Raw genomic sequence first — 15,885 nt, 5'->3', positions numbered from 1 at the left:
TTAGGAGACGAGTCAAGTTCGAGTAGCTTGCGAGTAAGTTTGACTAACTTACACCCCTAGGGATCATCCATCTTGTAAAGATTGTAAAGTAATACCAGGTGAAAATTTGGCTACTCAGCATAAAGTCTAAGTATTAGATATACATATTAAAAATTGGAAGAGAAGAAGTGGCATAAATCAATGTAAAAGAACTAGATGGTGCCTTGAAGGGAGATAATATAATAAAATTCAAAGATAAAATGAACAAAGAGTGTGATAGGATACTAAGGGATAAGGTTGATGCAAATATTGTTTGGAATAAAATGGCAAATTCTATTGTAAGATGGCAAAAGAGGTTTTAGGAGAATCCAAAGGAAGATACTCAGGTAGTAAAGAAAGTTGGTGGTGGGATGACGAAGTCCAAAAAGCCGTTAAAAAAAGAAGAAATTGGTATAAAATATGGCAAAATTATAGAAATATAGAAAATCTTGAAAAGTATAAAAATCGAGAAAAAATGCAAAAATACTATTGGTGAAGCTAAACATAGAGCTTATGATATTTTATATACTAAACTGGAGATAAAAGAAGGAGAAAAGACATTTATAAATTTGCTAGAGCTAGAAAAAGAAAATGTAAAGATTTAGGTGATGTAAAATGTATAAATTACGAGAATGACAATGTCTTAATTAGAGAAGAAGACATAAAAAAGAGGTGGCGGAGATACTTTGATAAGTTGTTTAATGAAAACCAAAATGAATGATTGAACTTGAAAGTAACAAATGAGGAGAAGACTAAAAATATGAGATTTATTCACAAAATTAGAGTCCTTGAAGTTAAGATGGCATTAAGAAAGATGAAAAGTGGGAAATCTATAGGACCAAATAAAATACCAATTGAAGTTTTGAAATGTTTTGGGGATAAAGGAATTGTTTGGTTAACAAATCTATTCAACCCTATTATAAAAACCAAGAAAATTCCAAAGGAATGGAGAAAAAGTACACTAGTACCTTTGTACAAAAACAAAGCCAATATTCAAAACTGTAATAACTATTGTGGAATTAATATTATGAGTCATACGATGAAATTATGGGAAAGGGTAATTGAACATAGAATGAGATTAGAGAAGATTTCAGAAAAGCAATTTGGTTTTATGCATGAGAGATCAACAACAAAAGCTATTTATCTTTTAAGAAGTTTAATGTAAAGTTTAGGGAAAAGATGAGAGATTTGCATATAGTTTTATTGACCTTACTAAAGCTTGTGATAGAGTACATAGGGAAGTTCTTTAGTGAGTCTTAGAAAAGAAGGGAGTTTGCAGATAGACTAAGGTCAGTAAGGATATGGATGATAGAGTAGTGACTAGCATTAGGACTGTAGGAGGAGAATCTAGAGATTTTCCAATCACAGTAGGTGTACATCGAGGTTCTACTTTGAGTCCTTATCTTTTTACTTTAGTAACTAATTAACTAACTAAAAATATCCAAAATGAGATTCCTTAGTGTATGTTGTTTGCAGATGATACCGTGTTGAGTGATGATAATAGGAGTAGAGTGGAATCTAAGCTAGAACTTTAGAGAGCCACATTAGAGTCTAAAGGGTTTAGGGCAAGTAGGAATAAGACAGAATATATGAAATGTAAGGAGTAGCAATAAAGAGAAGATTAAACTTGACAATCAAAATATTAATAGCACTGATAGATTTAAATATCTTGGATCTATTATGCAAACTAAAGGGAAAATTAAAAAAGATGTAGTACATAGAATTAAAACATGTTCGAGTAAAATGGAAGAATGCCTCATGTGTGTTGTGTGATCGTGGAGTACCCTTAAAATTAAAAGGAAAGTTCTATAAGACGGCTATAAGGTCAGCTATGTTTTATGGTTCAGAATGTTGGGCAACTAAGAAACAACATATACAAAAGATAAAAGTTGCTGAGATGTGAATGTTAAGGTGGATGAGTGGTTTAAGATTAAAAGATAAAGTAAGAAATGAGCATATACATAATAATTCAGGCATAGCACCAGTTGAAAACAAGATAAGGGAGGTGCAGCTTAGATGGTTTGGGCATTTAAAATGAAGACATAATAGAGCACCTATGAGGAGGAGTGAAATAGTTATTGTTTCTGACATGAAAAGGGGTAGGGGTAGGGGTAGGCGTAAAATAACTTGGAATGAGGTAGTGAGGAAAGATTTAACAGCCCTTAATCTAATAGAGGAAAACGCTCTTGATCGGGTGAATTGGCGGAAAAGAATTGACATAGCCGACCCCACCTAGTGAGACTCAAGGCTTGTTGTTGTTGTTGTTATTGTTGTACTAAATTCTTGTAGAGAATTTTCTAATTAGGAGGTCACAGTCCAACTTGATGATTCTTTTGGTAACAAGAGGAACTCTCCTACCTAGTAGAAGCTTTACCTCTAGGATTCCAAGTATTTCATTTTTCTGATCCTTGACAGCTCCTTAAATTCCAGAGCTGAATATTTCTGATTTTTCTTTGTGGCATTTGAGTCCATAGATTTCATAAAACAGGGTCAGAATATGGAAGATGCTCTTCGCAGAGTTGTTGTCACCTCTGACTAGAATTAGGACATCATCAGCATAACATATGTTACAAGATTAAGCTTACTGCAGTGTGGGAGGTAGGATAGCTTGCCAGGGGTTGCTGTATGTTGCAGAAGTCTGGAAAGAACTTCCATTAGACAAAGAGATGGGGAGAGATGGGGTCCCTTGTCTCACCCCTTTTCTTCCTTGAAAGTAGCCTTCGATGGAACCATTTATAATGATGAGAAGGATGGAGTTGAGATAAATTCTTTGATCCATCAAGTGAAATTTGTGGGGTGCCAAATGCATTCAAGAAGCTAAAAATGAAATCCCAGTGAACAGAATCAAAGTTATTCATCAGATCTACTTTTAGTGCAAGCCTTGGTTGATGTCCAGGTGATGGTTGTGAGCAAGTTCTTGGGCCAGTAGAATGTTATCACAAATAGCTTTGCTTTGGATGAATGTTGTTTGATTAGGGATATGAAGGATTTGATACACTTTTGCAGCCTGTTTGCCAAAATTTAGGTGATGAATTTGTACATGAGGTCACAGCATGCAGTGGCTCTGAAGTCCTTTGTTGTGGCTGGGTTTTTAACCTTAGGGACCAGTTCGAGTTGTGCATTTGGTCAGTTCAGCTAAACAATCTACAATGCTGAATTACTTTCGGGTTCTGCCTAGACATGAACCCAACCGACCAAGCTTTATATATACAACCAAACCAACCGATCAAAATAGTCAGTTCAAATACTGAGGAAAAAAACGAATGAATTAAGAGAGCCCCTTCTAATTTCTTTCAACTCTCAGAGTCTCAGATCCCATTCTCTCTCTCTGAATTGAGAGGTGCAGAATTTGCTCTCACTGTGGAAAAGCTTTAGCTAGCCTTCACCTCCTTGCAAGCCTTATTGTTTTCACTTCTCAATCAGTTCAGATATGGGCATCTAGCCTTCATCCTCCATCAATATTTTTTGTCGATCTGTGGCACCTTCTAGTGGTAATGGCTGCACATTGACAGACTGTGTTGCTGGTCAGAATCACTAGCATCTCCCTGTCTCACATCCATGAGCTTTGCTTCTTCTTTTTTTTTTTTTTTTTTTCTTTTTCAAAGTGTCATTGATTTGCTAGATCTAAAGTTCTGGACTAAGGTAGAGCATCTCCTGATCTCCCATCATGGACTAGTGGGGATCAAATGCTAGACAGCTCTGTGCGAAGTGTGGACCGGTGGTGTAGTCGTGCCCTGGCTTGAAAGGAAAAGAGATCATACAAGAAAAGATTAATCAGTTTTTTAGGTTCATTCGTTTCAGAAGTTCTAAAACCAATACCAATACACCAAAAATTCTGAAATTTGAAACTGAACCATTTACTAGACCAACCAAAGTGATCTGACCAAACTCAATCAGTTAGGTCGGTTTAGTCCGTTCAACGTGATTTTTTCACAGCCTAGGACCAGTGCCAATAGTGTTGCATTTGCTTTCCAGGAGCTGTGTCATTAAAGAAAGGAATTAGTGCAGTTGTAAATATCATCTCCTAAAATATGCCAACAGGTCTTTGTGGAATTTGGCATTAAATCCATGAGGGTCAGGAGCTTTCTCATTAGATGAGGAAACTGATGTCCTAATTTCTTCATTGCCCGTTGCTTTGCTTAAATGAGCTTTTGCACTCAAGGTGAGGTTTAGTCCCTTGCTTAGGAATTTAGGGTTGCAAGCCTGAATTTCTTATTTTTCTAGCCCAATTTTCGTAGAAAGAAAGGAGCTCTCTGGTGATGTCCTTGTGAGAGAGAATGAGAATACCTCCGAAGTTTTCAATAAGTGAATTTGGGCTTTGAAGCTACTGTCATCAACAGACATCAAAAAGAATATGCTGTTTTGATCACCAAGTTTCGGCCAATTGATTCTGGTGCTTTGCTTCTTCAGCTTTCAAGAGGGTCATTAAGTGCCCAAGCTAGGATTTTACAGATGCAACATCAGGGGTATAAGCAAGCAGGTCCACTAAAGCTTGTCACAGGTTTGCTCTGGCTTTAGAGATCTTGGAGTTGATGTTTGCAAAATATTTTTCAACTTTTTTAATTCCATCTTAAGGAGCTTGAGCTTCTGGCAAAGCTTGAACATTTGGGATCCACTGATAGTGATAGCCCAGGATTCTGCAACTGTATTGAGGAATTTTTCATGCTTGGTTCAACAGTTGAGGAATTTGAAGGATGCTTTGATTATGAGTCCTTTCCTAAGAAAATACTAGGTACACCGGGTGTGTACACCAAATCTAATATGATTTCACTATATGTACAAAAGACTGCCTATTTAGTTAAATAAAATACAAACACATGGCGAAATCATATTAGATTCAGGGTATACACCTCGTGTGTCTAATAATTTCTCCTTTGATTCTAATTTTAAGAATATCAGGGGAGTGATGAGAGAATCCAGGGGGCAAGAAAACCAGAGCACTTTAGGGAATATCATAAAGCAATAATGAGAGCTAAGAACCCTATCCAATTTTCTGGCCAAGAATCCCACCTCCTTTTTGCAGATCCAAGAAGAATGGGCCAATTCAGGGGAGGTCATCAACCCCGACATGAACAGAAAATCTCTGAAGCCAGCCATGTCTAATAAGTTGCCTGCTGGGACTGGGTTGCTGCTTTCAGGTATCTGATGGTATTGAAGAACCCTAAGACAAAACATAGTTTGTCCCCAGTAGATTTGGAGGATGATAATATTCCAAAGGGTTGCCTTTCTTGAAGGATGTTTGAAGCATGTTTGAAGCATGGATGAAGGTGGTCCAGCAACTTATTCCTTCCATTAGCACCTTAAGAGATGAAGCTTATGTGGTTTTGTGGACTTCTGAGACTTTAATTGTTTTTGGGTTGAGCCCCACCTAAAATATAGTCGTTGGGCCAGTCCTATAGTCATGGATAAATATCCACTCCTGTAGGTTTTTTGTAACTTCTGCAAAACTATCTGCCTTTATTCTTCTTACATATAGGCCTATCATCTCAATGTTGTCTGACTTGATCATTCTCCTTACCTCTTTCTGCTTGATAGGGTCATTTAAGACCCTTACATTCCAGCTGCTGATGCTAAGCATCACACTTGGACTTTACCTCAGGATTTTCCAAGCTCTTAGGAGGCCTGCCCTACTTTCTCCCTTTCTTTCCCATCGTTTGGTTGCCAGGGATTGGGGAAGGAACATTGTCTTTCTCAGTCTTGCTTCAGTTGCAGTGGCTCTATTTATATAATATATATAATACAATATTATCCCCCTTCTTCATGCACATTTTGCATAGTGAGTGTCAACTCCTAGACTTTTTTTTAATAACAAAAAAGGATCTATTAATGAAAAGAATAATTACAGAGTATGGAGGGTAAGAAATCCTCTCGATAAAACAGAGGGCTAACAAAGAAACCCAATTACAATAAAGCTGCCTTCCAATCTCTATGGACATCAGATGGTGATAAACCCTCAAAAAATCGCAAAAAATGTGCCCAAAAAGAGGCGTAAAAAAAGACAGTCTCCGAAAGTAAAGCACAAGTGAGTCTTCTTATCTCTGAAAATTCTGGCATTCCTTTCAATCAATATCACCTGCAGCACTGAAAAAACTGCGCAGACCCAAAAATTCCTCCCTGTCCTATTCTTCTAATATGAAAAATTCAAAGCAGACTTGATAAAGAAAAAGAGTGGGAAATAGCTACAAGATTTGATGGCATTTACAACAAAGACAAACAAGCATATCATGGGGGGACAATTGATTCAAGTCAAAGAGTGTCAAAACAAGAGAGAAACGCCAAAAGGAAATATGGGCTGAATAATTCAAAAAGGCATGTTCTTCAAAAACAAAAAAAAAAAAATCTGACCCTTGACAGAGTGTAGTGGCAAAGAATTTGTGCAGCCACTCTGAGTTTGTGGGATTTTATTCAAATCTCTTAGGTAGTTTTTTGGAGCATGGATTTCAGGGCTTGGATTTGGACTTGTATGTATTTGGAAAAAACTCAATACAATTTTATACTATGCTTTGTCCAAATCCAAACCAAGGTCCGAATTCCATGCTCCCAATTCCCAAATGTAGGGTTAGGATTTGCTCATCTACAGCTGTATTAGTTTCCAAGCTATATGAATAAAGCCATTGAATCACCGACCAGTTACTCATTGAGAATATGAAAACTATGAATTTACTATCACATATGAAGACCAAAAACACACCACATGCACACATACAAGGAAAAAACACAACAGGCCCTTATTAAGGCAAAGTGTTAAATAACCTGCAAGTAACTAACGATAAGTGAGCGAAAAAATAGAACAAAATAGTAAAGTCACTTACAAAGTCTCCTCAATCAAACAGTAGACCTTGCTGTTACGAATTATTCCAGTTGTCGTCCACAGTCGACCCCTCTTTTCTACAATTTCGGCCATTCCCATTTCCTCCTTCCAACATGCCTTAGAAATATCTTTCCTGAGTAAAACAATACAGAGAAACACCAGTTATAAGATTACGCTCTTCTAAAAACCATACAGAGCAAATTTTCTATGAAAACCTTTACCTAAATTGCAATTTTGGTATGTGACCAGATGTATAGTAATGCTCTTCATCATTCAGGTCAGGCAAATAGACCTCAGAATCACTTGTTCCTTCAAAAGAGCTTGCCCAATCTTCAACCTCCATAACATGAATTATTTCTTTAAAAATTTTCTGAGAATCTAATGGGGATTTAAACCCACATTGCCTGAAAAATTAGCAACAGAATAAAAAACACAACTAGAATGTGTATTACTTTGTAATTCCCTGCAGAAAACCAAACAAATGATAAAAATAATAATAGTACTAATAACAACAACAAAAATAACAATAATAATATGAAAATTATCTTAGGACCAAAAAATCACTTAAAAATAGTATGAGAATGGATCAATTCAGCAGCTTCAGTTTCACATAGAATGACCAATTTGAGCCAAACTAGAGCTCAAAATTCTCATTAAACCATTTTCAGTTTTCCTTAAATACAGAGAACCAATATATTTGGGGATATGCAGAAAAAGAAATAGATTGTCTTTGAAGTAAAGATTAGGGAACTTGAGAATCAAGATGTCTTAGATGACAAAAATTCATTCATAACAAATCAAAAGTGCCAAAGGAGGAGATTAAGGTGTCCTTCCCAAGTGGTTTATCAATGCTGTTGTCTCTATATATGCAATATACAGCCGTTTGTGCAATCGGTTTATTTTCAAAATTTGGTGTGCAAACAGAATGTGCAACCTGATTTCTGACTTGTAATCTTTCAAAACCATATTTTGAATGCGAAAGGCACTGGCCTCTAAGAAAGCACCATATTCCCAATTTTCCAAAGAATGAAATATACCAGACAGTCTGGAGTGATCATGTTGCAGTTTAAAATCAAACTCGAAACATCCAAATGAAAACCACTAGTAGAGAATGGAGCTTGGCAATTTTTTTTCTCCCCACGCTCATCTATGCAACAAAAAAGTTTCCATTTCATAAATTTACAAAAATAAACAATTACAACTCCTAAATGTAAACCTGCACAAGAAAAAGTGCACTACTTTCAACTACTAAAAGCAAGGGGAAAAAAAAATCTAACCACAAAACCTTGGAGCAATGTTTTGAAAGATGAAGGCATGAAGCAAGGCCTTTTAACCCTTATGAGGCAAGGCATAAGCCTTGAGGCATTGAGGTGTAGGTGTAGCCCTTTAGAGAATTTTATTTTTTAGATAAAAATATGGAAATAAATGACATGTATTTTTTAAAAATTTTAAAAATTATAAATAAAATTTTTTAAATGAATTATAACTCGTAAACTACTAGTTAGCCATTCTAGGAGTACTAACTCGAATTCGAAGTAAATCATGCCATGATAATTCATTGTAGTTCAAATTTTGATGGAAAAAATTGGAAAAGAAAAATGAATTTTGAAGCCCTAAACTAAGCATACCTCATCACTTCACCCTTGTTTTGAAGCCCTAATCTAAGTATATCCCCTTATTATTATTATTATTATTATTATTATTATTATTATGCCCTCTCACCCTTGTTTTACTATTTTGTCCCTCCCAATTCCCAACTACGACATTTACCCCACTATTTAACTATATAATGTTCTTTAATCTTGCTTGCTTCGCAATATGCAATTCATATACTCTACATACTAACAACTTGTCATGTATGCATTTGCTAATTTATTTTAATTCCAACTTATGCATAATCATCTATTTTTTTCCCAAAGTTCCATTATAAACCTCCATCATTTACTATAAATTTCATTCATTTCTTTATATCAAAATCAAAATTTCGTCAAAATTTCTGTAAATGGAGACCATCGAAATTTCCATCAAAATTGAATTTTAAGTCCTTGTACACAGCTATATTTTTCTAGCAAATTCTAACATGAGATTCACACACCCAAAATGCACAAGCCTCAACTAAACAATGCGCAAAAGTATGCTTTTTTTACAAATGCATGAGTCTCAACATATGATGTGTTGGTCTTTTGGGGATTGGTATTTTAGACTATGCCTTAAGGCATTTTGAGCATGCCTCAAGTTGAGGCCAGCCTCAAGCCTTTTAAAATATTGCCTTTGAGTATGGAACAATGTGATCATAACCAAGACATAGACAACTGGAGCAACCCATGAGCTTCTGAAACATGCCATTCCCAAGTGCATCAAGCACTTGCCACCTCATCTTATCCAGGGTAAGAGTTTCTGTTTCGTCCACACCTTTGGAGGGCTACTATGCTTCGGCAGATACTGTCAAATATTCCCTCCTAGGGAACATTAAATGGTCAGAATCTATTATCCAACCCGCTTAAAACAATCCATATTTAATCGCAACTTAAACCAATAGGATGTGGACGAGAAGAATTCAATCCAATCTCAAGTGGCAACTTTTGTTTTTAAAAATTATTATCCTAGATATGGTTTCTCTAAAATTTTCATTTTTAATGAAAATAGAAAGATCGAATGTGGATGAATGTGCAATTTTCACTCAAATAGAGTGTGTGTGTGTGTGTGTGTGTGTGTGTGTGTGTGTGTGTAATAATCGTTGTATTAACTTATTGCTTCACACACGCACAAATTGAAGATGGATCAAAATGGATACAGTAGCATCGACCTCATAGTAACTTATTGTTTCACACTTAAAAAAAAAAATTGAAGATGAATCAGAACGGGTTCATCCAATTGGAGAAAAAAAGGTTGGAAAGGTTGGGAAGATGGACCACAATTGAGGATATCCTCCTACAACAAAAAAGCTGGAAAAAACACATAAGAAATTTTGAAAAAAAAAAAATAACAAGAATAAGAATAAACAGAAACAATATCAAGATAACAATGCCTATTAATGTTATAGACAATTTGAAAAGCAAGCCTCGTCAGAATAACAAGCAGAGAAAGCCCAAAGAAGAAAAAGAAAACCAAGTGTGGTAGCGCCACACTCTGGCTTAAAGAAGAAACCCTCTCGTACAAAGAAAAGAGGCTTAAAAATGTTTCAGACCAACCGGTTCATCTCTATTGAGCTGAACAAGTTCAGTCAGTCTCCACGAAAAATTGAAATAAAATCATCCATATTGGATGCATCAACCCACTCCTCAAAACTTCCAAAATTAGTTCTTCACGCAAAATTTCACATAATGGGTCAAAATTATCCATCCTCAATTGAAAAAATCAATCAATCAATCAAAGAAATTAAACACATTTTTCACTCACGTGATCAGAGGAACCTGCGGAAGCCGTGCTCACTAACGAACCCAGAGAGACAGAGAAAAAATTAGCACGACGACGACGCTGGGGGAGCTGCACGCCGACGTTGTAGGGCCGAGCTGTCGCGGGAAACGCAGGTGAGGCACGGCCGCGCGGCTACGAGGAGGACGAGGAACCAGGAGAAAGCGGGCCGTCCCCGCGCTGCACTGGTCCAGTGGTCCCAAACCAAAGAACAGAGGAGAATTTCAAAAAACAACTTTAAAGATATTCCAGTAAGCTTAGAAATTAATTATAATTATTCACTTAATTTTGACAAGTTTAAATTTAGTACTCTAAGAATGGTCTATATGACAACTTAGATAAAAATATTTTTTGAATGGATTTTATTATTTTTGCAAAAAAATAGAAATTCTATGAATTTACGAGTATTTTTATTTTAATTACATTTTAAATTCTCATGAATTTTTTTAGTATGTAAAGAATTATTTAGCTCGTAAAAGTGGATGATTAAAGTAACATGATAGCAAATTGTCATAATAAAAGAAATTTTCTAATTTTTAATTTTTAATTTTTGTTAGAATAATTAAACATCGGGGAAAAAAAATTGAGGCAACTTACCTGCTAAATTCACTTCAATTCACCTTGAGTTACTATCAAAGAATGAAAATAAATGAGAGATAAATCATAAGAAATATAAGGAAATAAATGAGGGATGAGAAAAGAACGAGGGAAAATTAAGGATTACTTGATATTGTTGTTAAAAATTATGAAAAAATAATAAAAACTAGAAACGAAAATTGAGATCCACAAAAAAAGAATTAGCAACCTTTGATTAATATTTTTCAAAATTAAAAAAAAATTAATAACTCAATTAAACTCGTGTTCATTTTCCATCATTGAGCCAAATTAAATTTTAAATTTTTTTTATTAAAAAAATAAAAATGCAAAGAATATAAATTAGAACATATTTAAAAAAGTAATTTTAATTGTAACAATTTATTTAATTATTAGATTTTTAAAATTACTTTTAGTGCTCTAAGAATAATCTTCTTATACATGACAAATGAAAAGTGGTAAAATAATTTTTTAATGACTTATTTTTCAAATTCTTAAAAATTCCACGAATTGTATATTAAATTTATAAGATCATTTTATTTTGATTTTAATTATAATTTGATATAAACTGAGTTAATTAACAAATTCAATTTTAAATATTAAAATAATATAACATTTTCTTTTACTAAGTCAAGTTGTGTATGGAAGAAAATAAGTCACAAGCATTTTAATAATGCTTCTCCATGAAATTAATGACAACCAAGAAGATGAAGCAATAGATTACTCAGTTGTTTTATGCTGCTTTAATGCTCGCATTAAGATACTATTAAGAAACACATATATATGTATCAGGAATATTTACACCAAATCCAATTAGTTCATACTCCGATTGAATCCACATCAGGGTAATTTTTTTCTCCCGAGAAAATGGCTACAAAAATGATTGCACAGTTAATTGCTGTAGGCTGCACACCAAACCTAAACTATGCATTTTCATAGCTGGGGTAAGTTCGTCCTGCAGGCCCTGGCCAACATTACAGAACTTCTACGACAAAACAATGGGGGATCCAATTCTACTGAGAGAAGAAATCCATGCAAAGATATCTTTGCTTCGCAACAATCATTTCATTAACAGGAAAATGAACTTTCCTTCCCACTGCATGCGTCACAACCTTGTCCGAAAAGCTTATGCTCACAGTTTTGATTTACTTTCAGAAACAACACTTCGACTTCATGATCGTGAAATATTATGGTAGCTAGAAGCCAACACTCTCATCCCTCTCCAAATATTGAGCAACAAAAGGTGTGAATTTTAGAAAACTAGGAGAAAACAGTAATAACATGACAAATGAGAGCATGAATAAGTCAGCTACCTTCAATTAAACACGGGGCATGATGAATGGCACCGCATCATTTAGCAGATGCCAGTTCCCTCTCTCCACAAGTCATTAACCGAAAAGAAAAAACTGCAGATGAGAATTTAGGCTTCACATCAACCCCAGAGAGAAAATTCCGTACTAACAACTGCTGATAATGAGGTAGAACATACAGTAAGCTGTAGTTTTTCTTGCCCCCTTTAAACCGACAAGGGTAAGTAAATCTAAACAAAACTGCTGCTCTTCTGCTAACACCTCAATTGCAAAAAGACTAATGGACATAACCCAACTGAACTATTTTGTACAAAAGTTCTTCACAACATATCATCACCTCGACTCAGATCACAGCATGTCAATTGTTTGGCAGGAGAGGGAGGAGCATCTCAAACCATCATAGTTTGTTTGACTCATAAACTCTGGGCAACCTTTTCATATAAATCACGAGGCCAGTTCCGATTTAAATTGTTGGCAAGAAAATTCGCAATCTGCACAACCGAAAGGACCCCATCCATCATAAAGCCAAAAAAAAAAGGCATAAAGTGAGAAGCAGATGAAAATTCAAATAGCTAAGGAGCCCATCTAATAAAACAATTGAGCAAGTTAAGATAAAGTTTTTTTTTTTTTCAAAAATTACACTTCTTAATGAGAACAAGACAAACAAAGATAAATTGAAAATTGTGCAATGCAGAAACTTCTCCATTTTATTTGACCCACAAATCCATTCAAGTCATCTGCTATGCAAAGAATGTTTGATTCATTATGCCGATAAACACGTATCCTTTTTCTTACAAACCTGACATTACAAATGGCCCAACTCCCAAAATACAAGTGTCATATTCCAGAAAAAGTTCTAAGTTATGTAAAAGGGAAAACACGAAAAAAATTTGGCAGCCCTATATTCATCAAATATTTTCAGATGTAATGATTTTCACTGTGCTCCAGAAGAAACCATAGATAAAAGATGGCTTCTAGTTTTTACTCTTTTTTTCCAAAATGACAGTCTAGGATCCAAAAAGAAAGTGCAGTCACTCGACAAAGCCAAGTCCATGATTATTAGCTGTGTTAACAAAAAAAAATTCAGGTATACCACACCTACAACCATACACACACAAGTAACAAGTATGTGAATTTACAAGCATTCAAATATATTCATATAATAATATAGAAAACACAAGCAACAAGCGAGCAAATTTACATGCATTCAAATATATTCATGTATATAATGATATATAAAGATATTTCAAGAATATAATTAGTTCATTAGTTAGCAAAGAAAAGAATGTTCATTAACTCATTGTCGATTATGGAATCAATTTGGCTTCTTGAAAAATTGTTGGATACAAAGAATAATGAATTCGGGAAAAAAAATGTGTGCATCACATTCTAAGTTGCAATTAAGTTATTTGTAGACATTTTCTCTTTTAATTAGTTATAAATTGAGTCCAAATAATAAAGCAAACTAGTTCCTGCAGAATTCACGATGGCATTTTATAAAAGTTATGCACATTAATGGGCCATCATAACAGTCAATTTTTTTATGGAAAAAAAATAACATTAAGACCAACGAGAAATTAACCATTTCATTTTAATGCCAATACAAGCATATGTACATATGTTACATTTGAATATATATATATATGTTGCATTTGAAATTTTTAACCACATGCAAATACCAATAAGAAGCAATTCCAAAGTGGCTACAAGCAACAATTTTGGCAGTGGCATCAAATCAGAGAGCGGAAAACAGCAAGAAGTGCCTACTCATAAGACTGCCAACATACCTTCGTCCTCAAGGCACGAAGTGATCCATCGGTATCTGTCACATTGTCCAGACAAAACAGAGCAGCTCTCAGAAGGTCTGGCACGCAAGATTGGACATGTGAAGATAAACTTTGAAACACATCAGTTGTGATATCTGGTGCTCGAGGATCTAGCGGCAGAAATGAAAGCTTGGCAATCTCCCTTAAGGCATCCACATGGTGACCCACTCTTGCCAATTTAAGAACAGATAAGATTACTTCAAGCTGTCTTAACACAGTTTGTTGCTCCAAAACTTCTCTCTCTTGAAAGCTGCACATTATTTCAAGAATGGGAAGAAACCCTTACAATATATATATATATATATATATATATATATATATAGAAAAGGAAAACAATTTTATTAAACCTAAGAAATGGAGCACATGATTGGAGGACAAGGAGTCCCCCTCAACCAACTAGAAAATATGAGGAAAATTTAAAAATAAATAAATTAAAAAAAAAAATAGCAGCACGGATAATATCAAACAAGGCAAAAACAAAATACAATCCAAAACTCCACTACAACAACGCTGCCTCCCAATCTCCAGTAAGGTCAGACAGTAGAAGACTCAAACAAACCCAAACACAAGGAGGCTAGGTAAGCTGCCATATCCCACAATATACATACACATAAAATAAATAACAAGTCAACCATAGGAGTGGAGAAAATTGAAGGCAATTTGTAACTATTCAAAAATTCTAGAAAGGATTTGGTACTTCCAAAGTTCACCAATGTTGAAGAACAAAACACTAGCTATTAAAGCCTATGCAACAAACTTGAGATACTTGTGCGTAATTATAATACTAAATACGGTAGGGACCTCTAAAGGGTGTTTTCATGATTCTCACAACATACTGGGGACTAAAATTTGGATAAAAACAAGCATCCACATTCTTTGACTCCCAAATTATAACTTGTAAACCTTGGCAATGTCATTTGTTAACACTGATGAGTATTGAGAGATAAAAGTACTTAATAAGTACTTTTTGTCATAAGTTTTGAAAATTAAAAGTGGAGTAATGTTAAATAAATAAGTATTGATATAACTAATAATATTATTTCAACGACGACAACAACAATCATAACTTTCTTTGGCAGGGAAGTGGTCATGACAGTTTTTTTAAGGACCTAACTTTCTACAGCACAAGGAAATTCATAGTAATTTTCACAAAAGGAATGGGATGCTAATGCACGAGTTAATATTACTCCCTTGAATCCTTGGAAATTTGAGTCACAGATCTATCTTGCTTTCTTTCCTACTGTTTGTATGCAATGGCAAAAGAATCCACTTTTGGGAGGATCATTGGATTGGGGATGTGCATTTGTTTATTGGGTTCCCTCATTTTCTCAGTTATGTTCTCTTCATGAGTCTCCTATTGCTTTCTTCCTCACTTCGCAAGAGGAGGTTCACTCTTGTGATTTTCATTTTGGAGGGAGCTCAATGAGAGAAATTAATATGCCTGCTTCTTCAACTATTGTGCTTAATTCTTTTCGTCTCCAGTTCAGGAGCAAAACATGCTTGGAGTTTATATTGTTCTCGGGATTTCTCCTACAAATCTTTCTTTTTATAAGTAAAAATGCACTATACTTCAAATTCTCATAACGAGTTATTTAATTCTGGCAAAAGTATCCTGCCTATGCCTATGGTCGACTTCAATGAAAAGAACTATCTTTCTTGCCAAAGAGAATTAGATTCTGTGGGAAGGACCTTGGCCCTAGACTTGTTGGGGGTGAGGACAAAGGAGACCGCAGGAGCTTCTGGATGGCATGGGTTCTTTTGCTGTTAATCCTCTAGGTCAGGTTATTAAGGTTTATGTTTCTCCTAGAACCTATGAGTAGGAAAATATAAATTAAAAAAAAATGGAGAAAGAATTGCAAAATTTAGCTTCCAATATACTATGGAGGGGAGAAGGGAAAGAAGGGTTAGGGGC

General features: G+C 35.0%; 2 protein-coding genes across 7 annotated transcripts in view; both read right to left on the bottom strand.

The window, feature by feature from the left end:
• The window catches only part of LOC131167316 (uncharacterized), a 61,914-nt gene extending 51,426 nt beyond the window's left edge, over positions 1-10,488 (bottom strand). For 3 of the 5 annotated variants that reach the window (XM_058126079.1, XM_058126078.1, XM_058126077.1), the window contains exons 1-3: positions 10,229-10,488; positions 7,051-7,233; positions 6,831-6,962 (exon numbers count right to left, since the gene is read on the bottom strand). In XM_058126079.1, the coding sequence (XP_057982062.1) occupies positions 6,831-6,962; positions 7,051-7,172 (254 nt within the window). In that variant the 5' untranslated portion in view covers positions 7,173-7,233; positions 10,229-10,488. The remainder of the gene's footprint in view (positions 1-6,830; positions 6,963-7,050; positions 7,234-10,228) is intronic. The other 2 variants (XM_058126075.1, XM_058126080.1) reach the window with 1 other exon arrangement.
• A 1,080-nt stretch (positions 10,489-11,568) lies between these two features.
• Positions 11,569-15,885, bottom strand: part of LOC131167315 (nuclear pore complex protein NUP93A) — a 46,120-nt gene continuing 41,803 nt past the window's right edge. Inside the window, exons 14-16 of one of the 2 annotated variants that reach the window (XR_009140093.1) lie at positions 13,935-14,223; positions 12,151-12,638; positions 11,569-12,057 (exon numbers count right to left, since the gene is read on the bottom strand). Coding sequence is in view for 1 of the 2 variants with exons in the window: in XM_058126074.1 (XP_057982057.1) it covers positions 12,561-12,638; positions 13,935-14,223 (367 nt within the window). In the remaining variant the exon portion in view is untranslated. Of the gene's footprint in view, positions 12,639-13,934; positions 14,224-15,885 lie in introns of both variants that reach the window. The other variant, XM_058126074.1, reaches the window with a different exon arrangement.

This window comes from Malania oleifera, chromosome 11 (genome assembly GCF_029873635.1).
Source record: "Malania oleifera isolate guangnan ecotype guangnan chromosome 11, ASM2987363v1, whole genome shotgun sequence".
In the NCBI taxonomy this organism is placed as follows: Eukaryota; Viridiplantae; Streptophyta; class Magnoliopsida; order Santalales; family Ximeniaceae; genus Malania; species Malania oleifera.
Note: the sequence above shows the minus strand (reverse complement) of the source record. Positions and strands in the feature narration are given on the sequence as shown.